This window comes from Falco biarmicus, chromosome 7 (genome assembly GCF_023638135.1).
Source record: "Falco biarmicus isolate bFalBia1 chromosome 7, bFalBia1.pri, whole genome shotgun sequence".
NCBI classification, from domain to species: domain Eukaryota; kingdom Metazoa; phylum Chordata; class Aves; order Falconiformes; family Falconidae; genus Falco; species Falco biarmicus.
This window is the reverse complement of record NC_079294.1, coordinates 32554830-32582074: the sequence shown is the minus strand read 5'-3', so window position 1 is coordinate 32582074 and position 27245 is coordinate 32554830. Positions and strand designations below refer to the sequence as shown.

Sequence of the window (27245 nt, the reverse complement as noted above, 5' to 3'; positions counted from 1 at the left end):
CGCCCTCGCCTCAGCGTTACCGCGCCACTCCCCGCGTGCGCGGCGGGGGGGGCGGGGGGGAGCGGGGAGAGCCGGGGGCCGAGCGCCTCGCCGTCCTCGGGCGGGGGAGGGGAGCACGCACACACGTGAGCCCATGGACCACCCGGCAGCTCCCCGGCGGTTGCTGTATCCTGCTATCGCATTGGCTGCCTTGTGAACCTTTCACCTTTTACCCGTCTTTCGCCGCCAATCGCCTGGTTCCTCTCATAGCGTGGGGATGTGGAGCGTGTAAACTGCGCAGGGTGGAATTCTCGGAGCGGGCTTGCGTCGCGTGCGTGGGGCGGCCCCCGTTGGTACGGGCGGGAGGGGGGGGGAGGCGCTCCGTTTGCGTAGGGCCGGCAGCGCAGGGGGAAGGGAGGGGGAGGAGGCTGTCCCGGGCCCAGGTGAATGGAGGAACCTGACAGTTGGGGGGAGTGAGGCGGCGGCGGCACAATGAGACGCGGCCTGTAGTAGGGGGAAGCGCCGGGCCAGGTCCCATCCGAGCAGGTAGGAGATGGCGGCCCGGGCGCGCCTGCCTCTCGCCCCGGGAGCTGCATGGCGGCCGAGCACGAGTGTCGGAGCCCGCCGCCCGCGCCGGCTTGAGCCCCCGCAGCCCCGGCGCCGCCGCCGAGACGGGCGGCATGGCGGTGGTAGCTCCCTCCCGCCGCTGGGGCCCGTTTAGTTCTGCCCCGCCTGCGGACCCAGCGGCCGTCCCTGACCCCGCGGCTCCGGGGGCCGCCGGCACCGACCTCCGGGCCCCAGCATCGGCCTCGGCAACTTCCCGCGGGCCCCGCCGCCGGCAGAGCCAGGGCCCGCACGGCGGGGGGGCCGCGCTCCGGCCCCTCGGCTTTGTCTCCTCCGGCTCCGCGCCCCCCGGGCGGCCGCGCTGGAGGCCTGCGAGTGGGCGCTGGGCGGGCCGCGCTGCGCCTCCCGGGGCCGGGGGCCTCGGGAGCCCCTCAGCCGGGGCGTGAGGGGCTCGGGGACAGCAGCGTCGGGCAGTGAAGAGTCCCCGCTCTGAAGCGCTGATGTTGAAGGCGGTATATGAAACTCCTGGCGCTTCTCTCGGCTCGCTTTCCGTCCTCTTCCAGTTTAAGTGAAGGCAGCGCATGGAGCGAAAGAGCGCAGTGGCAGCGTGATTAAGGGAGACCTTGTGCTGTGCGGCCTTATGTTGAAAAACAAAAGGTTAAAGAGACCAATATTTATGCAGTGGGGTTTGTTACTGTGTTAGGTAATCTGAAAGAACCCGAATGGGTGGGAAATGGATTGAAATCGATTGAAAGTGACATCTGAAAAAGAGGGGAGTTTCTTGTGTACTAGCACTAACCAGAAATTACTAATTGTAAAAAATGAATCTCTTAGTAGTGCAGTTACAGTTAACTTCAACTGCTAAAAGTCTGGAGGATGTTCGGCACTTCAGATGATCAGTTATGAGTATTTTTGATGTTTAGGTTTTGAACTCCCAAGTTTTGTGGTGGGCTCAGGTAGTGAAAGTGTATAGATTGGGAGGTGATTACTACGATTAGAGTAACAAAACAAAATGAATTTACGTTGCAAACAGTCATTTTACGCTGTGTTTTACTATGTTTTATGCTTTTTTTTTAAATGTAGTAAGTCATTTTGGATACTCTATTTAAAGTGCAAACAGCATGTGTATATATTCAGTGGGTTGGGTGGTGCTTGCTTTAACAAGCTGATAAAGACACAAGCTGAAATTGATTTCTGTTATGCCATAATTCTTCTACATCCCTAAGAGAGTCTGTCTTTCCCATTGTCTGTCTATAAGATATGTAGTAGTCTATTTAAAAGCTTTGACGATGCTACTAGAAGTTTTCAGCTGGAAGGTGCTTTTATGTGTATAATCACTGGATTGTTATTTTATTATTTATTAATCCATAGGATTATAAAATATGTATATTTTATTCAGAAGTGCTGAACTCTGGCTTGGCTACTGCAGTTCATGAAAGCACCTTGGTGATACCATTCTGTGAATGTGGCAGCTTGGTACTTGGCAGTCAAAAAATGAGTAATGCTCTAATTAATAATTAATTGAGAAGAAAATTACATCAATATACTATTGTATAAATCTTTTCTGGGACTACTAAATACATTTTGAGTATTTTCCGTTTATCTCTCTACTGCTTTAAAAAGGTTGTATTAGACTAAGAGAGAGGTAGATTGGAAATTGACTAAGGCTTTTCACCTAGAGGAAAGAGATACCAGTGGAGGGATCAGACATTACGAAACTTAAGAGTCATGAAGAAAGTAGTTAGGTAGCTGGTTTCAGGTGTTTCCCTGGTTTTGAAGGATTTCTGTATTCTACAGATTCAAAACAAATTAGATACTTCTTTGCACCATGTATAACTGAAAGACATGGTGCAGCAGCGTGTTGGGAATGCCACAGTTCTACGAGGAAGTTGAAACAATTTGTAGGGAAAATCATCGGAGACCATCAGACACAAGAGTATCTTCTCAGACTCGGCAATTATCAAGGTGACTGGTCAGTGGAAGGTGTACCTGCTTCCCCTGCTGTTATACTCATTCATACATATCCTCCATTGGTTGGTGGTAGAGGAAGCAAATAAGCTAGAGAACTATTTTGCCTGACATGGGACTACACTAAGGTTTTTATAGAAGTTATGCTTTTTTTGAGAAGTACCTTGATCGTTTGTACCCTATAAGAAGAAAAAAAGCAGAACCTGTGATTCAGAAAAACTGTTGTCATGGGTTTTATATACTCCATAGAAGTTTCTTATTCCCCACTTGAAAAATTTGTAAAATAAGTTTTGGTTTTTCAGGACATAGTTTGCACAAAGTTGCTTCAGCATAGCTGGTTAGAGTATCACTACTTCACCCGTGTTGAATTTCAGTATGAACTGATTAAATGTGTATTGGTGTGTAACTGAGTGCAAATTACTGGCAAAACCAAATACAGAACCATGCATATCCCTCTTAGAAAAGCAAGGAGCCATTTATTAAAATGGATGTGGTAAACTTGGAGTTGAAATACGCTGATGTATCTTTAGATAAGCTGTAGAATATGATAGCAAGAGTTCAAGAATTATTTTTTTTCTAAAGGATTGTACACTTTATGGATGATGAGCATTATACTAAGTGCTAAGACTACAGAAGAGAGTTTTATTTCAAGGCATGATCTAGTCTATCAGGCAGCAGGTACAACATCAAAACAGTCTTTGAGATAGGTTGTTCCATTCTTCCGTAATGCTCTGTGAGGACGTCCAGGGTTTTTTTCCCCTCACATAGGTGGTACAAACCAGAGAGTATACTGAGCTTGACAGAGTAGCAAGAACTGGCAGAATAGCAAGATGGTTCCTATGTCCTAATGCTTAGCTGTATAACCACTGCCCATATGTATTGCATCACCTTCATATGTACAACAGTAATTTCTTCAGACTGATAGCACAGAAGTTTGGTTTATTTTTTTCCCCCCCAGAAAGTGACTCCCTTAAAGAAAAAAATATAATTGTAGTGTTGTTAAGAACAGGAGCTTGTATATAATTGTGTGCAGTATGCTTTTAGAACACACTACCTTAAAGGCTAAGAATAACTGGAGTAGAGGAGAAAGCATGATCTTTCTTTAAACCAGTCTTTCATGACTTCCATATGTATTGTGGTAAACCAGGAGAGAAGAAACCTGATACACAGTGAAAAGTTCGTTTTTTTAGCTGAAGTTAACTTCAGTCTTTGGTTGGGATTTTAAGGTTCAGTGTTCAAACTGTGTTGATCATTTAGGGGGGCAGTGGATGTAGGAATGTAGTTAAAATAATCATTATAAAAGACTTAATCCACAAGACAAAGCAATGCTCACTTTAATGTATACCATGATACTATATTAGGTGAACTCCTGGGTTTGGTAGTTCCTGCATGCCTTACCTAGTAATGTCATAATTTTTCAAGTTTGAACGTGGAGCAGTGTATCTCAAATCTGCCCGTTATTTCTGCTCTATATTGCAGACTGCATTACTTACGTAAATTTTCCCTGACATCTGTCACCTTCAAATTCCTGCACCTTTTGGAGTCATGGAGCAGAGAACTGAAACTAGTATCAAGGAATTTACTTGCATTGTTACGCAGCTGAAGATGTTGAAATCCTCTTCTCTGTTGGGAAGAGAAGGAAGAGCGATATTCCTCCAGCTTCTCCTTGCATAAATACACCTGGATCCAAGAGACTTTAGTATTGCTTGTTGTGGCTTTTACTTAAGTGCAACACATTCATGAATCTGTGATCCTGTTTTGGTTGGCACAGGTGGCATGATCAGTTTCTGCCCATGTTTTGCATCTTCTGTTGTTACCCTTCATAAAGGATCAGTTCCTTTGGGTTCACTGAATAAGTGTGCATTTGTGGCTGGGATGCAGCAGGGTGACTGCTGACTTGAGGGATTGGGTGCTGGAAACAAGAGGTGGTCAAGTTGGGACGGTTTTAGCTGTCATTGGGATTTTTTTGTTTTGTTTTACATTGCTCATCAGTATCCTAGTGTTTTTTCGTTTGTACAAAAAAACCCCAAACCACCAAAACCCAAAAAAAAACCCCAAACCCCTTACTGTTAATTTTTAAAATGTGGTTTCCGCTACCTTTCTCCTCTTTTGGAATCTGATTCCTGGTAAGTCATCAAGGCATGTAGCAGCCTTTTCCTCAGCAGAGATGCTAAAAGATAGTTGGGTAGTGGTAAAAAAAAAAAAAAAAGTTGGTCTCCTTGAAAGTTGAAGAACTTAAGATATTTTTTTAAAAAATCTTTTGGTTTTGAAAACTGACTTGGAGTTTTAGACCTGGCCACTTACTGATGGCATAAATCTCCTTTCCTTAGGAAGTGAGGCAAGTACAGCTTGCTTTTAAAAGTTAATTTGTTTGACTCCATTGAGATGGCTTGGCTATGCAGCAAGCATGTCTGGGCTGGCTAACTTTGCAATTTATGTTTCTCTTTTGTTTGTGATGTCTACTTTGTTTCTGATCTAGATCCAGGTTTCTTACAGGTTTCTTGCAACTCTTAGTGGCTTTTTATGGTGACTTTGGCTCTGTATTTTCTTGTTCAAGGAGAAATGAACAAGGTTTACCTATCTAAAGGTGAAGTTGCTTCACAGTTGATAGTAAAAACTTCTAGAGGTAATCTAGTGGTTAGGCCATTGTCTAGGATTCAGAAGGCCTAACTTCTCTCACTGACTGAGATTTGGCAAGTTAATTCAGGTATCTCTCTTTTCACCCCTTCAAGTGTAACATCTGAATGCCTAAGTCAAAGACAGTTTTCCAATGTTTATATTCTGCCTCTGTATGTTAAGGCATTTGGTTTAGATGTATTTAAGCTGACTTACTAATTGTGGCTTTATGAATTCATAATGTTCGCTGATCATATTGAATCATCTTTAATCGGATTATTAGTGCTTGGGATCAATCTCAAGTAACACTTTTAGTTCCTCACTTAAGCTTTGTGTTTATGAACAGACAAACCTGTCTGCCTTGCTACGTTCGTAGGCAATGCCTAGTAGGTTTTCATTTTCGCAAGAGGGCTTGAAATGAAAGAAAGTGTTTACAATACAACTGAAAGCTTTGGCCTCCCATTTTTTCCAGTGACCCACAACCTTTTGTCATCTTTACACTAAAGTTAAATGCCTATATTGCCAATTTGCTATGTAAAGTTATTAAGAAGTGATACAAGATCCGTGAAAAATGTTGGGAAAGCAAGAGGTGCCCTCCCATCCTCCTCAGTTACTGAAGATGATTTTTTGTTACTCTTGCTAACATAGTGCTGTCTCTATGAGCTTGGAGGCTTTAGAAACCCCAATTAACTGTTGGAGGTAGAGAGTGGGCAAAAAGAAAAAACATTTGAACCTCTGTTTCTGCTGTATATTATATGAGTCCCCAGGAAGATGTGTGTGTATTCTTCATTTATTCTTCTTGCTACTTAGCTTTCCTGTTTCTGTGAGGCAAAATAAGAGGAAAAATTACCCTAGGAAATCAGTTTTTTCTGTCAGTGTAGTGAACAGCCAGCATGAACGGCAGAGACTATAAGAGGAAAGTGACAGAAGCATGTTACTAAGCCATGGGATCATCCTCTTCTCTCCTCTCTTCCTCATTATTTCCACAGTTACTGTAAGCAAATTATGCATTTTCTGTTAGCTTATGAAAATTAAACAAAATCCTATGGACTACCTTACACTTTTTTACTACTTGTAAAAAAAGTGTGCAGGGGAAGGTTTTTTTTCATTATTTCCAAAAAATACTGAGCTCTGTCAATATCAGCCTCCTGAGTTGACTGGCTGACTCTAAAAAGCATAGCAAGCTGTAATTGATGGGGCAAGATGCAGCTGTCTGTATACTTTAAAAGATTACAAATGAAAAATTAAGAAATGTATACCCAGGTGTTCAAGTCCATAGGTTCATATGCTGAATAGATCAGTTGATTTGCTTACTATGTAATCAGAAAGGCTACAATTTAGTAAAATCTTCCTCTGAAGAAGTGTGGGTATACCATTTACTGGGGATTTGAGAGGAAAGAATTTGAGCTGTCACACGTGACAGAGCTCTGGAGGAGGAGGTGTAGGTTTTACGAAGGTAATGGGCAACATAGGCCTGCATTTTTACCTTGAAGTAGTTCATTGAAAAAGGACTGGAAGAATGCCAAAAACGTTTATGAACTCCCTGGGTTTTGAAAGACATATGATCACCTTCCAGGAGATGAGTAATTTTCCCTATGGTAATCTTTGCATAGTTAATGCTCTGCAGTTTAGAAGTTGAGAAGTGAAACCTGCTTTGATTAATACTAAATTGTCTGGAAAATGGTCTTCTCAAGACTACGTGTTGCCTAAACTGAATAGAAGGTGGGTTTTCAGTGGCAGAATTCATGATTTGTTAAAACTGTCTGCTGACTGGTTGGTATTGCAGTGGATGAGGGTCTACAAGGAATTACTGGATGATTTTAGGGCATGTAGTGACTGGCATAATGATGAAGCAGGTGCTGATTTCTGGCAAGCAGTTTGAGTAGCATGCCAATAATGCTACTAATGTATACGTTGACTGCCAACTACTAACACTTGTTAAAATCTTTTAATGGTTCATCCCGTTGTTTCTATCTGCTGCCACTAGATGTTTCACAGAATGGTTTCTTTTTGCAACATTCAAGTAATTTTGGACTAGACAGTACGAAGTTTTGCTTCTGGAATTTTTAGGTTTATTATCATTAGTGTAACACAGTTCAGCAACAGTTGGCAATAGAGAAGCTGGTGTCTGGTTTTGAGTGAGTCAAAAACCTGCTGAATCCAGTTTGCTTGTTTTCTTAATGTGGGCAGTGTAGTGGCTGTCAAAATGGATGACAACTGTCTCCTCATGCCAGTTCTAATACTCATCTGATCCCTATCAACTACTTAATTCAGCTTGCTGAACCAGCAGAAAACTTGCCTAGGTCAAGAAAAATCACTTGGTTAGTGTGCTGAACTGTTTTTCTTCCAAAAAGTCAAGACAAATGTCAAAGCTGTTTAGAGGAGGGAAGGAGCAGTGAAGAGTGGGGTTGCTTCATCTAGTGCTAGATTGCCATGGGATTGGATCAGCAGTCTCATGAAATCTAATCCCAAAATACTACTTCCCATTTGATTATCTTTATGAATATTGATTTATCTTCTTGCCTATTAATATATTTTTTCATGTTTTTCTCAAACTTCTAGTTTTTCACTTATTGTTAATAGCTGCTTTTATAAATGTGTGTTACTACAGTAATATTTTGGGTTTGTATATGAAAATTGGCTGTGGCAAGTCCAGGGTATGAACCAAAGTGGGGGGAAGCTTTTGGTGTGTTATGAAAATGAAATAAAAATGCAATTTGATGTAACTACTTTTCTTTAGTGAATACTATTCTGAGGTTTTAACAGCTTTTTAACAAAGGTAACAACCATCAGATAGTGCATCTGACTTAGACTAGCTATTAGCTTGGGAAATTCAGATCCAAAGCTGTATCTGGTTTAAAACCTCTCATTTTTATCTAGTGGTAGTTTGTAGTCATGACCCCATAATTAGGGAGTTGTGCTTAAGAACCAGCTTAAAACTTTACGACAACTTTTCCAGTTTTCCTCAAACTTAGTGATTATATATTCTGAGATAGTAATATAATCAAATACAAATCAAAACCTGATAGCCTAAAAAGCTTATGGTTTTCTCTCTCCAGTTTTCCATTCTTCTGAAAGTGATGGGGCATTTGTTTTGTTGGTAATTGTATGTTCAAGTTCTCAGGTACACTTTGAGTAGCTTTAAAAGCTCTTGAAAGCAGTGGTTAGGCTTCAGTGATAGAAGGGCAAATCATTGCCCTGATGTAAAAAAAACCAAAGAAACAAACCCCCAGAAATCAAACAAAGTGTTGGTCTGTCTGTGCCCTGTCCTGTCCCCCCTGAAACAACTCAAAACAAAATCGAACTACGCAGTCTGTTTACCACCAACATGGTACAGATTTGTAATCCTCGACTTGAAATCAAAGCTTTAGGACCCCACAGTACCCATAACAGAAGTCTTATAAAAAATTATGTGGAAAGTTCAAAAGTAACAAGTTAGACTAGTTGAGTGAGGCAAGTTACCTTTGTGAATCAGGAAAACTTTCTGATTTTTCTTTTTTTCCCCAACTTGAGGAAGGTTTTGTTTTCCCCACCCCATACATATGCCTTCAGAGTACAACTGGTGGTAGGGTTAGGCTATACTAATTTTCCAGGCCATGTGGTGTTTTTTTTTTCTCAATAGGCTAAGCTCAGTTTTATGGTGAAAATTGTCTGCAGTTTTTGTTAAAACAAGTAACAGTATGGTGATGGTACAGCTAAGATACATTAAATCTTTGAGTAGGAATATCTAAACTGTAAACAATGTACCTTTCAGTGTTAGGAGTTCAGCATTTAAAAGTGTGGGCTAGATTTTTGTATCCCATTGGATTTATAGGATAAGTGATATTTGCAAGTTTCAATTTACAGGCATACTTTTAAGAATATTAGTTGATTTTTATGTAATTTTCATGTGAAATACTAGCCAGCAGTATTTGCCATTGATACTGTGATAGTGGGTTAATGAAAAAGACTAAAGTAGAAAAGTTTAATATAAAATATTCATATTATTTAAAAGTTTGCATTCTAATTAGGGGATATATGATCATGGAGGTACTACTCGAAACAGTACATCCTTTTTCCTGTTAGGCATCTGAGGTGCATAGACTGTATCTGGGGCTGTATGCATTTTAGATAGCATTTCTGCTAGAAAGAAAATACCTTTGTGGAATTTGTTGTTAAGCTTTATTGGTGCAAGTGTTTCAGAAGCTGTATGATGAAGTAGATTAAGGAGACTAATTCATCTAAGAAACAGTTTTATTGTGTGTGATTTCTTTACTTTGTTATGGTCTGTCTCTAGATGGGGTCACAAATTACCTGGGAACATTTGTGCCAGCGTAAGAGAGGGTTGGAGGCAGCACGTAAGTTGAACAGTGAGTAAGTGGTGGTCTTGTGTGTATAGTAGTGCCATATTAAAGGCGTGTTAAGCTGTGATCTGAGAGCTTTTTATCATACAGCATTCTGTCTCAATGCTGAATGAAAACAAAAGGAAAGTGATAAAATATAAAGCGACTTTCCTGTATTTTGTCTACACCAGAGAGATCATATTTCTTCAGTGACTATTTTAAAGAAGCTTGACTGTACAGCCAAGCACAAATTTTTATGAGCGTGTTTGAAAGAGCTAAAGTGAAATACCGATCTGGTGAAATTATGGTATGTTAAACCTCTGCATATGTTCTGTGTTTAATCCTACTAGAAGAGGAGTAATAAGGTCACTCTCTTCAGTGACAGCTTGCCCATAAGTGTTTAACGAACTTTTACTTTTTGAATGAACTTCATTGCCTTAGTTGATTAATCTCAGTTTCTCTAAGCTCTTGTCTGTGCAGCAAAGCCAGACTTCTAAAAACAATATACCTCTAAAATTTAATTTCAAAACTATTTTTATATTGCAAGTCTTAAGGGCCTAGACTTACAGCCTGGGATTTTTTTTTTATTTTTATTTTTTCCACCAGTTAGTTTTAGTATGTGTTTGACAGATGCTGAAGTAGTTTGAACTGTAAATTATGAAAATGGCTGGTTCTGAATTAATTATATGCAGTTTTGGAGAAAAGGAAAGTTTTGAGTGTTAGAATTGTATCCTGCCTTCAGTAAGTACATGTCAATTTGGTCTTTAAAATGGTGAAAGCTTACTATGCATTTTTCCAGATAGTACTTTTGATTTTTGTTGTGCAAGAAAGATGTAATTAAAGAGAAGTGAGATCTCCTGTTGCTCAAAGTTGAGAAAGCAATGCTGAGGAAGAAGTGGGAAATCTTTCAAATCTCCATTGAAAGTTAGGCGTGTAATCTGTTTAAATCATTCTGAAAGTCATACCAATCAATTATCTGCCTCTTTTGGCATCTTAGTGCATCTGTTCATGCCTACTCAAATATGTCAGCTCATTAGCTGATAAAAGCAAATGATTAGTCAATGCAATTGAAAGCCAGATGTATTTAAATATTTATTTTGCATAATTTAAAGTTTTATAATTATAACTTTAAGATATGTTTGCACTGAGTTGTAAAATCTTTCCAAATACACCATCATATGCATTATAGGCAGGGGGAATTATTCAATATAGTGGAATATCCTAATTAATAAGCTAAATGATGTAATTACTTGAATGTTAATAATGGCTGTGACACTACCCTCCTAATTAATCAGATGCCTGTATTTGATAGTTGCAAATCAAAGTAATTAATACCAGTATAGAAGCACTTGTTTCTAAAAATACCTACAAAACCAAAATAAGCTTCTAACTGATACGGTTTCTTTTTTTCTTTTATAACTAACCGTTCTATATGTAAGGTTTCCTGGTATAAATCAAGATTAAATTAAGGGGGTTTAATGCCTTCAATTTAATCAGACTTGCTGTATTGGGCTGTTAATAGTGGAATCATTTATCTTAAAATGCTTGATTATTCCCCTGCTTTTTAACCAAATTATTTAGCACCTTAAGGCTTATAGTGAGGTGTTCTATTTTTTTTTTTCTTTTAAGCGGAAGTAGCTCTACTATTCCAAGATGTTGATTGCATTAATGTTTCTCTGATTTGCTTCTATAAATTCTCCTTTCCTTTGATTCCCTCGTAACTGGATTGTATTCTTTGTCATTTAAGTGCTGGCAGTGTTTCTTCTGATCCTTCCTAAAAGGAAGTATGTATTCATTACAGCTGTTCTGCTCTCCATTCCCTTCTGTGCTGCTTCATGGATGTCTTCAGAGAGTCTGTATTTGGTTGGCCTCTGGAGAACTACATAGTCAGTCTGACCTGCTGGAATTGGTCACATTCAGGGTACTGTGAGGATAAATGAGGGCAAGAAAGTACTCATAATCCAGTACTCATCACTAAGTTGAAGTGTTTGCAGCACTTCCCAGATCAGAAGAATGATGTGTTGATAACTGCAAAATTTTGTCATCTCCCACTGTTTTCATGTCAGTTTCAGGATTTCTGCAGAGTGTACCTGCCAGGCTGTCAATTATATATATATATATATATTTTTTTTCCCCCCCAGGTCTTAATGTATACAGAGTAGAAGCTTAGGACACCAGCAGAAAGGGGAGCTAGTCCAGGCTTTGCTAATGCAGCTGTCAGAATGGCTGCAGTTTTTCTGAAATCTCAAAACTAAAAAATTGTAAAATCCCTCATTTTTTGCTAATGATTGCTTGACGTTGGCTGCTTAATGTTGCTACAATGAAGCAACCTGTGAATTGTCTGTTATACTTCTGGTAATAAGATGGTATTTTTGGTATAATGATAAGTGGTTTGACAACTTCATGCAAACTCAACTGATGTGGTAAGAACAGGACAGAATTCTTTCGTTTGTTTCGTATTTTCTATCTTTTGATACTACTATTATTTGATAACCAGTGCTGTGGAGCTGGTAATTCCAGGTAAAGCAAAGTTTACAGTGTTATTTTTAGAAAAGGGGCTCTACTAAAACTAGTATACTTTTGTTCTGCCCTGAAAATGGGGTTCACAACTGATTGAATTGCAGCACTGTATTTTAGTGTTACAGAAGAGAAGAACTCCCTTCAGCTGATGGCTGTGGACCAGAATCCTGTAGGTATGTCTGTCTGTCCAGTGTAATTTCGTGTCAGTTACTCAGACACAGTCTGGAATTGAAGGAACCATAGGAATTTCAAGTTGTGCTCAACAGAAGGGCTGATTGGCAGGTGCAGTACTATATCGCTTCTTGAACGCAAACTTGATGTCAGAAACTCTTAATTGTGCCATTCATAGGAATCTTCCTCCTTTAAAACACTTCTCAGCCCTGAGTGGTTTTAGATAATAATGTAGAAAAAGTGGAATTGTTTAGCAATATTACATTATCTTTCCTTCTAACCTGCCTCAATAGTCATTAAATGAGTAATGTCATATGCAGTAAACCACAACTGCTTTGATGTCTGGAACCATCCTTTTGTTTGCATAGCTGGGAATGCTTTTGCTCGTGTGCAGGAGTACCTTTTACTCCACTCTGAGAAATGAAGAGTAATAACTTACCTTGCCCTGCCCCGTGCTCTCCTGCCCTCCCTCCCTTCTTTTTTAATTTATTTAATGATTGCTGTAGTAAAGCAGCTTATTTCAGGTTTTGAAACTTTTTATCATTCATCAAGGAGGAGCAACTTGTATACTTTGTTTTAGCCACATAGTCTGAGTATCCATACTGTATATGTAACGTGCAGTACTAATGTGAAACGTTGGACTAATGCTGCAGTGGACTGAAAAGATTCTAACTGTAATGTAGACTTGGCATTAGGCAGAGATACCTATTAATGTGCATTCGGAGAAATTGCAAGGATGCCTATTTTATCTCCAATTATTCTTGCATTTGTTCTGCTGCTGTAGAAAATGGACAGATTGTTGAATCAGGAATGGGTGTATTTTTTGGTTTGTGTCTATGAATTGAAAGTGTTAGTGTTGCATCATTATTGGAGGTAAGGCACCCTTAATTAATGGGTTATGTCACAACTGTAACATGTTAGGCTGTTTATCTGTTTGACCTCATACTAGCTTTCATAGCTGATCAGAACAAAAAGCTTTCAAAGGAGAAGGAAAAAACATTAGAATTTAAAGTTTCTTAGTCAATGTTAAGACCCCTGTGATCCCACATGTTGCGGAGAGGAGGCTGTTGTGTTTTGTGGATCTTGAGTGTTTTTATTTTTCAAAGTCAATCGTGTTTCCATATTTACTCTTAAATCTAAGACTTCCATTTAAGGCATCTGTTAAAAATAAAGGTTTTTCTTCAGTGATAACTTCAAGTTACATAGTACCAGATTAAGTCCTCAAATGTTGGCAAACTGTTCCAGCTTTCCTTACCTATGGTTCAGGTCTGAAAAGAGACAAAACAAGCATGTCTCATCATATACTGTTATTTTTTGCCACGTTACCTCAGATAGGGACTTAATCTTTCCCATCACTACCTTTTCACAGAGTAAATTCTTGTGTATATATATGAATCAGTTTCCATATCATGTCCGTTCTTGAAGGTCAACAGCACTACAAATAACCCGAGATATGAAAATGCTACATTCTAGCTTTATACTATTAAAATGTATTTATATCATCTCATCAGTTTTGAACCCCATGCAGCATTGCAAATCTATGTGCTTTATGGGACAATATTGAAAAATGAGGATTGATGCATTAAAATAATAAAAAAAATAATTTCTGTGACCTGCTGAAGTCTTATATTTAACTGTAAAGAATGTAAAGGAGTGATTGTTTTCTATTCTAAATGCATATATTTACATGGAGGGAAATGACACTTTATAAAATGCTGTAACTTTTTACTTTGTTGCTCATTGCATTCAGCTAGGTATGTATGATCTAAGGTAGCTGCTTCTGTGCTGAGGCCTGATGCTTCAGTAGGATGTAACAGCCTCTGCCTTAAAGATGGCAGTTCTTTTTAGTTTGACTCAAATAAAAAGTATTAATTACTACTGTTAAGTGAAAAGTTGTTTTAATTTTTGTAAGTAGAAAATTCAGAATACCAGGAAGCGATGTAAAGTGCTTCACAGTGTGCAGTTTTTCAGCATTGGTCTGTTAATGCTGCAGAAACACATTACACTTGTTGTTTTGAGATAATCATCACACAGATAATTAAAGTTGATTCTCAGCTCTTAAAATAAGAAAAGCCTCAACATAAGAGCCTTTTCTGGCTGCTCAGCACAGGAAGTTATTTAGCTGGATATGTAGGTTAAGGTGCGAATAATTTCATTTTTTAATGACCTTTTCCATTTTGGAATCAATTTGGATCATTTTACAATCAGGCACATACATTCTTTTCATGCATTTCATCTTGCTTGAGACCCCTTGCCGACGCTGTTCCTGTTCCAGAGCATTTTCATTTAGACTCTTAGACATTCTTACATGTTTCAGAAAAAAATTGGTGGGCCTGTGGAAGTGTCTTACCACTGATTCAGGTTTTTCTTCAATGACATGAAAGAATCAGTTAAGTGTGTGTGTGGGGGGGTGTTTGTTGTTGTTTGTTTGTTTATTTGTTGGGGTCCATTGTTTCCCATCTATCATTTTTCCCCCACATCCTCTGTTACCTCTGGAGGTTGGGTTCTGTGGCATCTGAGCAGCTTTGAATGTCTTCTGGATTTGAGAGCAAAACCAGTCTCTTTATAATACAAATCTTTATGGACTTAATACTGACTTCATCCCAGTTTTACAGCAAGTGAATCCAATCCCAGCAAATTCTTTGCAGGGAGAGAACATGTGCAGACATGTAGTGCAACTTTTGACAAGCCTTTATTTTTTAGGAAGGCTGGTCGAAAGCTACAAAACCCAAAATGTAATTTGAGTAAATAATGTGCTAACCAGTACATAGTACTTCTGTATTTGAAGGCTGCATTAGGATGAGTTAGTTTGCACTGTTAAATACATTATTTTTGGGGATTATTCCTGTCATTTGTACACTGATTCTTGGGTGATACATAAATTGAAATTATGACCAATGATAGGAGACTTGAACTGTCATTTTAAATTTGATGGAAATTCTAGAGAGTGACTTAAACCCCAAGTATCTGCAGGTCTTGCATCACAGAATTGCTGACTTCACAGAAAGCCTTTTGTAATGTAGGACTCTTAATAACTTTGGATGTTCTGGCACAGAAACAGAAAACTGCGGACAGCCCGCTTCTTGGGGAGCTTGACTTTTTGCCACATGGAGAGAAAGGATTTATGTTTATGCAAATAATGGGATTGAAATCCCCACATGAGGTTATATTCAGGGGGCAGCTGCTGCTTTTGCTTTTCATAAGCAAGAATAATTGATGCTTTGGAATTGTACTTCCCTCACAGCTTGCTCCCGATTGGGGAAGAGAGAAATCCCTGTCCTGATGTCTGCTTAATTGCCTTCCTGTCAAAAGACATAGGTGCCTGAAAAGCTTGAATATAACCTTTAAATAAACTAAGTAATTACAAGTAAATAATTTGGTACCCAAGTAAAGGACTGAATGATAAATAAATTCACAGATACGGTCAGTTATCATTTCTTGTGATATTGATACAATAATAGTGTGGTTACCTACGTAAATTAGGATCTGTGAACTTAGCTATGGCTTTTCTGTGGCTTGGTTTTCAAGCAGCAAATTGGAAAAAAAAGTCAAATTGAATATTATGTGGAATAGCTCTAATTGCTGTTAAATCCATTAAATGTGTTTCAGGGTGTTCTTACAGGGCAAATTTTTTATTTAGAGAGAGGTGTCCCAAGTGTAAATTTTTTCCTGACTTCCATGCAGAAGGCTTAATTCATTGGATGCTAAGAGTATTTTGGTTTGGAGTTAATCTGAGGCAGTAGTGAGTTTGAGCTGTGGCTTCTGACTAATTTTGTTGTTTGTACCATAATAAACCAAAGGAAAATACTTGTAATATAAGGTTGCTGGAATAACTACATGGAAGAGAAGGATGAGACCTGTTTTATAGTCTCACACACACACCTCCCAACATCTGTGACCAGCTGTAATTACAGAGAGGCAGGATGCCAGCCCAGATGGACTTTTTCCTTCCAATCGTAATGGTAGTTTTTACCTTACCCTTCTGATGCTGCAGGACTTTGGTTCATGCCGGAATTTGTTTGTATTTGCATGAAGAAACTTCATCTGAGCTTGAGTCCAATTGCATAGATGTTATTGCAAGATAAGAACTTCATTTTCAAGTTGCTAACTGTTTGAATAATGGTTTAATTAAATAATATCATTACTGGGATGGAGGGAATAGCTGTTTATTTTAAAACTGTAGAAGATGTTGAAGAGCAAGAATGTTGATAGTGTGTATTTTGGATTCAGCCTATTGCCTGTAGTGTGTCAGTAGTTTTTTTACTGTAAATTTCAGTCCTTTTTCTGCAATCTTAATAGCAACAATTAGGTGTCATATTACCATGATTATTTTAAAATACTGAATTACAAACCCAGGAAATAAAAACAAACTTGTTGATACATTCTTTTGTGTACTCTTTGATATATTTAGATACTTAATTTTTGTATTGGCAAATGTTTAAGTAGCAAATAGCAGAGATCCTTGAAGATCTTGGCTGAGATTTGTGGAAGTAACTAGTGGTTGCTTGCAGATTTCTAGAGCACTAGAGAGTTACAGAAGTGACTGGCATGTCATTTCTTGGATGCTTCTCTTGATGTCTTTATAGGAACTGATTTATTTTTTTTCTTTTCATGATGCTGCTTTATTCTTTCAGTATTTGATATGGTTGTGGTGTGTCTAGTTAAACACTCCAAATAGCTAGTTATATTGAAACTCTCACCTTCTACCTTTACATAAAATGGGTGAATGTTGACCTTTTAATAGAAACCTTAAAAAAAACCAAACACACCCACCAAAAAAACCTGTGGCATTACTGTTCAATGGAAGACATGTTAGAAATTAATTTTTAGCAATGTCAATGTCATTAACTTTTCCTTTTTGCCCCTCTTGCTTTCTTTTAACAAGATCCCCAGGCACTGTAGAGTAAAATTAGATCTATATATTGGGTTTTAATGTGGTAAAAAAAAATCTGACAGAATTGGACTCCAATGTTATAGTTAATAAATGGTGGAGGGGTTGGTTATGTTATTTGCTGTGGTAAACCCTAGCTGCGTCCATTGTTTGGCTGGGATGGTTGGCAAGCTGCAGATGCCTTTGGCCTGCAGACAGGAAGGATTGGCCGTCTACTGCAACAGGCTTTTGTCTAAGTGGGTGCACCAACACCATTTAGATGCTAATGTGATATAAGTCCACTGTTTTGTATGAGAACTTGACTGCATCTCAGGAATGTGGCCTGTCTGGTTGTATGTTGGCTTCGGCATTGAAAGAGCCTACTGTAATTCATGTCTGCCTATGGATTAAAGCTGCAATCTTCTGTTTTACCGCTTTGATGTGCCAAAGGAAATTGTTGGGGTTGGTGGAGAATTACATACTTTTTTGGCTCTCCCACATCTTGCCTACTGATCTGTGTGCCTTTTGTTTGCTATCTACAATTAGGGAATAAAGTAAATTTGCGATGTGAAGCCATATATGGCATTAGCTTTACTGACAAGAGTTGAACCTTTTTTTTTTTTTCCTGTTCTTGTTTGTTATATGGTGGGGTGACTAAATGCTCTATTGTTCCTTTCTGGTTTTCTTGCCAATATAAAGTGTATTTCTGCATTTTTACTGGAGATGTGACAGTTTTCAGCTGTTAGGGTATTTTCTGGTTCAATGGAATACATACTCTGTTTCATGTTTTAGGGGCAGTGAAAAAATGAATAACCTAGGCATAATAAGAACATATTACAGTAAATTTAAGTTAAACTTGCTGCATCTTAGCAGCAGTTTGCTGTATTCTGTGCAGAAAAGAAAAAAGGATATGTGTATGGTACAAACACAAATTTAAAACTTAGATCCTGGGAATAAAACTTTTGAACATGAATGCAGTACTGGTCGGATTTTCTCTGCTGTGCTACCTACATATTCTTGTTGTAAAAGAAAATAACTGTTTGATTATTTTGGTTTTTGGAAACACATACATTCTTTGAAGGTATTTGTGTGTTTTTTTAATGTGTTGAATGATAAGTTTGTTAAAGATTTCATTACTGTATTAGGTGAAACATGCATGGAGGGAGCATAGGGGAGGAAAACTATAAATCTAGTTGGACTCAGCTAGCAATTACTGTAGCAGATAAAACAAAATATGCAAATACCTCCTGAGCACTTCAGGCTGATCTTTCAGAAACTGTGTGTGTTCCTAGCCAAAAAAGGACATATGATAACTAGATTTTGAAGGCCCATGTGCTGTTGCTACAGAGCTAAATATTAAAATGCAAGAAAGCAGACTACCACATGGCACAATTGATTTTTATGGCAGTTTATGTTAAAATGCTCTCTTTTTATATTGCCTTTTAGGTTACCTAGGGTGAAACAAAATTACAGGCTTGGAGACTCTGGAAAAGCTCAGCATCAGCATTTGAGGTAAAAATGAACATACTGAAGTAATCTTGGGAGTGTCCTCCTTGTTAACTTTATGCAACTGATTGGAGTAGAAATTTTCATCAAGTTCCATTTCGTATTTAAGTTTTCAGTATTGATTTTTTAAAAAAAATGACTTCAGAACTTCTCTCTTTAGATCTGGGAAAGCTCATACTTTAGATGAGTATATAATGTAATTTTTTTTTTAATTTAAAGCTTTGAGAACACTGTAGATCTGCTTAAATATGGTATTGGTTTAAGTTGTACTTTTATAGAATGGCTATATTTCCTAACTCCTAAATGCTAAATGGGTTTCTTATGCAAATCATCTTAATTGCACAGTATTATTACTTTTATTAAAAAACCCATATCTTAATGTACTTAGGAATAAGTGATTGTTGCTTTTTCATCAGTTTATTATTTGTGGCTTCAAATTTAAATAGTTTAAAGAAGTTTGAATTCTGATTATTTAAAATGTTTAACTCAAATAAAATGAAAATACATGTGCATGGAAGCCGTACAATTATACAGAACATAGTAAGATTATGTAGAACATAGTACTGTATTTCTCACATGAACCAGTTATTAATATTAATTACAATACCTGTAAATAGGATTTGGGAAGTATGCTTTCCTTGCACTTTTAAACTACCAAAAATTAACCTTTAAATCACACTTTTAAATTCTTATTTTTAAGACTAAACTAAAATAATTCATGGATGGACATAAGTAGTTCATTTTCTGTCAGGAAGTTACAGTCAGTGCAGGCTTGACACATTTAAATGTTTATAAGCAACTGAATTGCCACAATTGACCCTGCTGTTGTAGTTCCCTTTTCAAACTATTTTTTTAGTTGATAGGTTTTGTTGTTGTTCTTGTTTTTAAGAGCCGAAGCTTGCAAATTATGCGATTAATCTACAAGCTGATATCATGATGTCAAAATGCAGTTCAGGAAGCATAAACACAGAGACTGCGGAAATTAAAACGGTAAGACTATGCTGTGTAGTATGGGAGAAGCGGGTTTTTCTGTATCACTTCACTGTGTTCTGCTATTTATGTTTAAAGCTTCTTCAGGACCACAGAGTAAAATAACTTACGTGTGTGAGGTTATAGAAATTTACTGTGAATTTCTTTGGAAAGAATAGTGAAAGTAGCTACTCTTTTTTTTTTTTCTTTTTTTTATGCGTACATGGTTAGATACAGCAATGGCATAAGCGGCATATGATTAGAAATACATTTAGTTTTTTAGAAGGGGGGGGTGTGTTTAAATATTGCTTGTGGATTTTATATTCAAATGTGGTTAAGTTGTTGAAATACAGTCAATTAGAAGAAAAACTGGGAAGAGAGGTGATATATGAAGTGTTGGAGTTAGAATTGAATTTATATGTTGTTCCAGGTACGAGATACAAAGTGAATGGTGAGGAAAGTAAATGACAGGTAAATTGTTAAGGCCTTAGTTTCAATAGTATGATTCAGTTTGAATTACAAGTTCAGCAAAACCAGGAAAAGAGGCTCTCTGATTAAGGCTGCATTGAAGAAAAAATGATACCTAAATTGATAACATAGGCAAGACAGAAATTTATCTAATGTCACTGGTCCTCACCTTGTCTTCTGTCTTAGGTGCCATACACTTCCTGATTAATCTTTTGTCCACTGTGTTAAGGAGGTGAAAGAGGAAGAACCTGCGTAGCATCAGTTCAGCACCACTGATTAAGTAACTACATAGTTAGGCCTGTTGTACAGGGTCTTATACACATTGTGTTAAAAATTGAAACAGTTTGCGCCAGAATCTGGCTACATGGTCTGTATTTGTTAAAGGACAAGCATCCCCTTTCTAAACTTCTATTCTGAATGTCTCATGCACTGGTGTCACTATAGATATGCTAGAAAAAATGTGAAAACAAGTATCGGTTATTTCTGTACTGGTAAATGCCTTATAGCCCATGTATGTTATGTTGATATATAGTGGTATGTTAATAATGTATAGCAGCGTAACGGTTGGTGTGAACTGTGTCTTGCTGGCTCTGTTGGTAGAGCTAGACTAATTGCAACAAAGTGTTTATTAGGCTTTTGCTTCAAATCCAGGTTTGCTAATACTGATGACTGAACACTAGATGAGGGACTTAAGTGTTGTGCATTTTTCTGAGTCTTAAGTGTCATGTTGTATTCCTTTTCTCTCCTGTATACAGACATTTAGGAGGAGTCTGGCAGGAGTTCCAGCTTTTAACTCTTTATTGCTTGTAGAAATGCTTCAGAAGCAGGTCGTTCAAATGTAGAGCCTCAATGTAATCTTCATTTAATAAGCTCTTTAATGAAACTTCTGAAAAACAGAAAGCAGTCTTTGCTGCTCCGGTGTGCCTTGGTATGCTGTTAGGGACCGCTGTTCTGCTTGTGCTGTTAGACTGGCTCTGTATCAGAAGAATAGAACAAATAAAATACAGTTCAAGATGAGCATTGATAATAAATATTGATGATTGTGCTAGGGAAACCAGGGGAGCTGGTTCTTATAGAAATGCTCGTATTTGAGCTTTGTAAGCATTTATGCATTGTTTGCCCTTCCTGAAAGAGAACACATCTGAAATACGTTTTTTCCCCTCACCCCTGACTACTGTTAGGCAATGCATGTGGTGGAGGTCTTTCAAAGATAACAGATAAGGAGTGTCTTATGCAGCTGAATTGTATGTTAAAGATAGCATAATGTAAAAGAAATTTCTGATTCATGTTATTGAGTGATTATAGTTTGACAGTATTTCCTTACTTTAGCCCTTCTGGGCCAAATTATGTTGTTTAGAGACTGAGTTTTGAGTTGGGAGCAGAAATCTCAATGCTCAAAGTATCCTAGATAGCAGCTGCTGAATGAAGGGGAGGGAAAAAACCTTTCCCACGGAAGTGAGACTTTTTCACTTGTTTTTGAGATGTTTGAGTTTTTGGACCTTTTTTTCCAAATAACTTTTTTTAACTTCTCAGAGAACTGAAGTTACAGACAGGAATAGTATTCACAAAATATGCTTTTTTAATGCTTTTGGACTTCTAAGGAAACGTCAAATCCTTTTAAAAAATATACTTTTAAAAGCAGGTATAGAAACCAGACATTGTAGGAATCTTGTATGTTTGCTTTCACTTGGGCAAAACCCATTCTTGCCACTGCGTAGGGAATGTAATTCTTATCATGTAGTGTAAGTAAAAGTCACTTTACTGCAGACTTCTGCAGTAGCTGGTGTGGAACATCATCAGTGAATATTTTATAAGCTAACATTTACATTAATTTTCTTCTCTGTATTTTATATTTGTAATTTTTTACTGTTTTTTATTTGGTCCACCATTACCCAAGTACGAATTTTCTGTTAGATCTTTCAGCAAGTTAATGTTTCGTGCCACACTCAGACGTAAAACTTGTTGTAAAGAACATGATATTCAGACTCTTTAGATGTTAGTGTAAGAGAATATTCAAGTAGCAAGAGTGTTTGTATTTTTTGTGTAGACTATGGTTTATTTACTTTAGAGTAAGTGGATTATTGTTTGGTTTTTTTCCCACCCCTGGAGGCCAATTTTTATTTTTTTTTTGGCTGATACTGACTGTATTTAGAGAATAAGTTAGACATTGCTGGACAAAGATGAAAACCTACAGCATTAGAAATAATTTGTGTATCATAAGGATTATATTGGCTACAGAATTACAAATCAGAATTAGTGAAAAAAAACCAGATTAAACACATTGCGTATGGCAGTAATAAATTCTTGTGATTAATAGGAGATGTAGTTTTGCATTAACTTGGCATGAATATAACACATACTATGCACACAAATGGTGGTAAAAACCTGAAAATTTTATCAATTTTCAAAATAACTCAGTGGATAAAGGTGGAACATCTTAACAGATGTCTTTATTACTCACACTGGCTGAGAAGGACTAGGTTGGGGTTTTTTCAGCTTTGCTGTTAGCTAGTTTGTTAGCTATGTGCAGTTGACTTCTGTCCACAAATTCTGAACACATGTACTTGTATCTCAAGTGTTTTCAATTTGAAGCCTGTTCTTCAAGTAGATGTGTGTTTTCCCTTTTGATTTCTAGGTAGTCCTGTACTGCTTTTATTTTATTGAAGAACTTGATATTTTCCTTGCTGTTGAAATATAGACTTAGAATCATAAAATTACTTCATTATTCTGGCTTACTCCCATAATAACATTGACATTGATATTGTCAGATCTTATATACTTCCAATACAAATAATACAAATGAAGGCCGGGACTAGGAAACTTCAGCACAGCAGGGAGTAGCATTGATGGTTCAGGAGGGGAACTTTTATTTTTTTTTACCTGAGTTAGCATACAGTAGGAGGGAATTTAAGCTTTTTCAAGTGTGTTGTGCCACATGCGAGCTTTACTGTTATTTTGCTAACTAATTGTGCAGAAAAATTCTCTTTTTTTTTTTTGTCAGATTGCAAGGTGATAGTGATGTGATTAACAGTGGCAGGCAATGCTGTTCTGCTTGTGCTTACTTTTCAAGTTCCAGTGTTCGTGTGCTTTTCCTTTGCACTTCAAAGGATATTTTTTTTTTTTGAGAATGCTTTTTGATCTCTGACATGATTGTACTTTAAGGCAGGTCTTTGCGAGGATACACAGAAACCGAAATTGTAGTTTAGAATATATGTTGTTTCACAGCTCTTCCAGATCAATCTGGAACCGTAAGTATAAATCCCCCTGTTTCTTGCAGTGGAGTAGCTAACCTAGTATCACTTTCATTAAGTGAGTAGCAAGGGAGGTAAGATTATTTGTGAATATTAGTTCCTATGTAAATAAAAAACAAGCAGCCTTCTAAACTAAGCTTGGATTTCTTTCCTTAATTCCCTCCTGGTAATGTGATACAGCTATTTTATGTTCCCAAAGTTGTATTTATGATTTGGAAAAGAAACACAAAATAGGTGGAATAGTAAACAAAGATGAGGCGTTGCTGGTCTAAAGTGATATATAAAACTGAAGTTGCTAGGCTTAGATGCAGGAATGAATGAGGAATTTGCTTTAGCTTTTACTGTACAAAATATTTGTGTTTTTTTCCTGGTCCCTTCCAGTCTTGAGCGATTACAGTGACACTGATGAGGTCTCAAACTAATAATGTTTCCATATGACTTGCTATATGTAAGTAGAGAAGCATTCCTGAGACTATTTCAGTGAAATACTGTAAATGTGATAAAGACTTTTTGTTCTTCAAAGGATTTTTTTTGTGTGTGTGTTACCAACTAGTATGATACTCAATGGGGTATAAGAAGAGAAGCTAGGTATATTGTTGGTGAGCTTAAGCTATAAGCTTGGGGAGATGGTTGAGTATGACGCTTTCTCAACGTTTTCTCCCTTCTCCCTGGCTCTCATACGCCTAAGCTGTCAGTTCATACAAAAGCTTCACTGAGGTTAGCAGTGCACAGTTTCCATGTGCTTTCTATCAGTGACTGGGGAAGATTGTGTATCGTGCTACTGTCATTGCCATGTGACTGATTTAATCTGATTAGTCACATACTGATTAATATCAGTACATTTGATATGCAGATGCTCATAGATCAGAATGTCAATGGTGATCATGTTTGCTACATGCAACTGTATAGTACATGCATCTTTCCTGCCATTTGTCTCCCAGAGATGTCGAGTCCCAGTGGAGGAACAGCCATGAAGCCACTAGTTCCAAAGAGGGAGTGAAGCATAATATCTTCCAGTTGTGCCAGATTTGAACACTCTAAAGTTACTAGTTGAATTGTTAGAACAGAACCTGCGTGTGCTTGTATACTTTGTTTGAAATGTATAAAAACAGTTTAAAAATCTATAGGAGTGTTTTTGTATTACAGCTGACATGAATAACAATGTATTACTGATTTTATGATGTGTGTACACTAGGTTGTTTTCTATTTGCAGCTAAATAAAGCAACATCATATTGATCCATTTTATCTATTTAGATAATCTGAGAGACTCCGGCTGAAATTAGGTTATGTTACAGAACTGAAAAAGTAAATGAGAAGGTTTGCATGAGTTTGGAGACTCATTGAAAAGCAACTGAGAGAAGAAATCAGATAAAGTGTCAAAAGCATTCTTTCGTATGCCCTGTGAAAATGTACATTCGTTCATCATTATTTTTTAAAAAAAATTTGAATACAACTTTTCTTTCTGGAGTCGTCTCTGCCCAACAGTTTCTGTGAAGCTCAAATTTAAATATCAGACAAGATTTTGGCAATATTAACACAGTTCTTTTAGTAAAGAAATACTGTTTTTGATGGAGGATGAAGTACACTTATTGCTGAGCCAAAGACCAAAAAGTTATGTTTACCCTCTTTCACTAAGTAGCATTTACTACTGCATGTTTTTATTCAAAAGAGAAATAATTCTTTATAATTGAACAGAACAGTGTTACTTCAACTTAACCACGCTGTCCTTCAGGATGCCCCCTACCTCTTTGGAAAAAAAAAAAAATGAGACAAAGCTTTATCTCTGACTACTTTATAGAAAGTGGCATTTCTTCTGCAAGAGGAGTGATAATCTAATTCAATATATTCAGTTCTCTTTATTTTGCAAGATATACCCGAGATGGAAAACCAGAGTGATCAGTTTGATCTCTCTTGTCAGAGCTTCCCATAGTTACTTAATATTAGTTAAAATATATATCGGTGTATAGACATGGCCTAAATTATAATTTTTAACTTAAAAATGTGAATATATGACAAAGAGCTACAATGTTATATTAGTTGAAGGCTATGGTAAAAAAGTTTCATCTTGGAACAGAAATAAATTATTATTTTTTTATCCTAAATTGTACTGCTTTATTTGTAATCTCTGAAAGCAATTATTTCTCATAACTATTAGTAATTAATGTTTTCTATTAGATACCGTATCATACTTTTCTCAGATTTTCTTCCTTAGTGCACATTTGCAAAACTTAACCAGCTTTCATTCATATAGAAAAGCAAGGACATTTCTATGCAATAGGGTGATAATTCGCTTTTCCTCATGTATTCCTAATGAATGATGAAATTTGAAAGCATTGTCAATTTTATGCATTTCTCATTTTGAGATTGATGATAACTGAATATAGCGCATCTAGGAATTTTGAGAACTAAAACTTGAAAATACTGTTTTATTGAAAAGGGTATGTATCTGATTTGAAGGAGGGGAAGTATGCAAGATTTCTTAGATTTGCTGCATTATGTTGTATTGTACTTCAGCAACATTTTTCTGTATTGTTAGGCTTTTATCTGTTTCCCTGGGCAAGGTGGAATTGATTATTATTTTTTTCTTCTAAATCGTAATCATTCCTGAGAGGTAGCAAATGTTTTTAAACCTCCTGCAGTGATGAGGACTTCATACCTTTAGTAGGAAAGTGTTTTGTAGTGCATAATTTTCATCAAGTTGAGAATGGATTGTTTGTTTATCAATTAGAATATACTTCTGGAAATTAGTGGTTAACCTGGTAAGTGTCCCTTTCTCCATTAGTCTTTATCAGGGTCATCAACAATTGTTTATAATACTTCAGCGAGTTCTTTAAACAGATAACCTTATCCGAATCTGTTGATTGGATAATGCTGAGGTTGTTTCTTGTGTAGTTCCTGTTCTTTCCCTGCTGATTAAAGTTCCTGGGGGGGTGGGGGTGTGTGTGTGTGTGCATGTAAAGCTTTTTTGAACTGGTCATAGTGACTTTTTGGTTGGAAAGAAAAATGGAAAATGTGATACTTATTTATGCATGTGGTCTGGAAAATCAATTTCTTTCCTGAAGTAAAGCTGAAACAACATTATTTTAAAAAAAAATTGTTCTTAAAGATATTTTACATGGGATTCTGTCAGAACATAAATGGAACTTTATATTCAAATGTATCTGCATAAATCCAAATGCCTAGAATGAACTTTGCCCCATAAAGTACAGCTCCTCTGAATTTTTTTGGTACTTTGATAAACATGTGTCTTTAAGTAGGAAAGTTGTAAATTTAAAATTAATGTTTTCTGCTGAAAACAGTATGAGATCTTATGGAAGTAAGATCAAGTGGTGTCTTTTTATTAGAATAAATTTTCTCTTTTTGCTTTTTATTGTGACTGTATCTAATACTGTTTCTTTTTCTTCCCATAGTAGGCTGTGCTGGAACAAAAATGCAATGAAAGAAACACTGGATGAATGAATGAAAAGCCCTGCTTTGCAATCCCTCAGCATGGCGGGACTGCAGCTCATGACCCCTGCTTCCTCCCCAATGGGTCCATTTTTTGGACTACCATGGCAACAAGAAGCAATTCATGATAACATTTACACACCAAGAAAATATCAGGTACTGGTGATAATACTAATGGATTTAATTGTACTTTTTTCTAACATTACTCTATTAACTTAATGGGGAAAAAGAGCCAGAGCAGCTGAAGAATGTGCAGTGTTGTATATAGTCTAGGCATGTTTGTCTCATGGCTCCACTTGTTGGGGGTTAATTGTGTCCCTTTTTCTTCAGCTTGGCTGTGTTCTACATTTGTAATATCCCCTATTCCTTCTTCTCAATTTGCTGTAATGAGCAGAAAAACTTTTAAGCTGAGTATTCTCCTGCTGCTCTCTGCAATACGCTGTTAGGGACAAATACAGTAAACACGACACTGTGCGTCTCAGTTGTATGCATACAATCATGTCTCCTTCCCCCCCTGACCTTCTGTCTTCTCCATAGTAAATCTTGATATTTTATTTTTTTGTTCACATACTGGTCAAAGCAGCTCGGAAATG

At 37.4% G+C, this 27245-nt stretch overlaps 1 protein-coding gene across 5 annotated transcripts in view; it reads left to right on the top strand.

Moving 5' to 3' along the window:
• Window positions 1–385: 385 nt before the first annotated feature.
• The window catches only part of DICER1 (dicer 1, ribonuclease III), a 66809-nt gene continuing 39949 nt past the window's right edge, over window positions 386–27245 (top strand). The window contains exons 1-6 of one of the 5 annotated variants that reach the window (XM_056345007.1): window positions 386–525; window positions 9404–9464; window positions 11251–12142; window positions 18457–18522; window positions 19406–19506; window positions 26616–26808. In XM_056345007.1, the coding sequence (XP_056200982.1) occupies window positions 26665–26808 (144 nt within the window). In that variant the 5' untranslated portion in view covers window positions 386–525; window positions 9404–9464; window positions 11251–12142; ... (1 more) ...; window positions 19406–19506; window positions 26616–26664. Of the gene's footprint in view, window positions 526–9403; window positions 9465–9492; window positions 12143–18456; window positions 18523–19405; window positions 19507–26615; window positions 26809–27245 lie in introns of those variants that run through there. The other 4 variants (XM_056345008.1, XM_056345006.1, XM_056345005.1 and 1 more) reach the window with 4 other exon arrangements.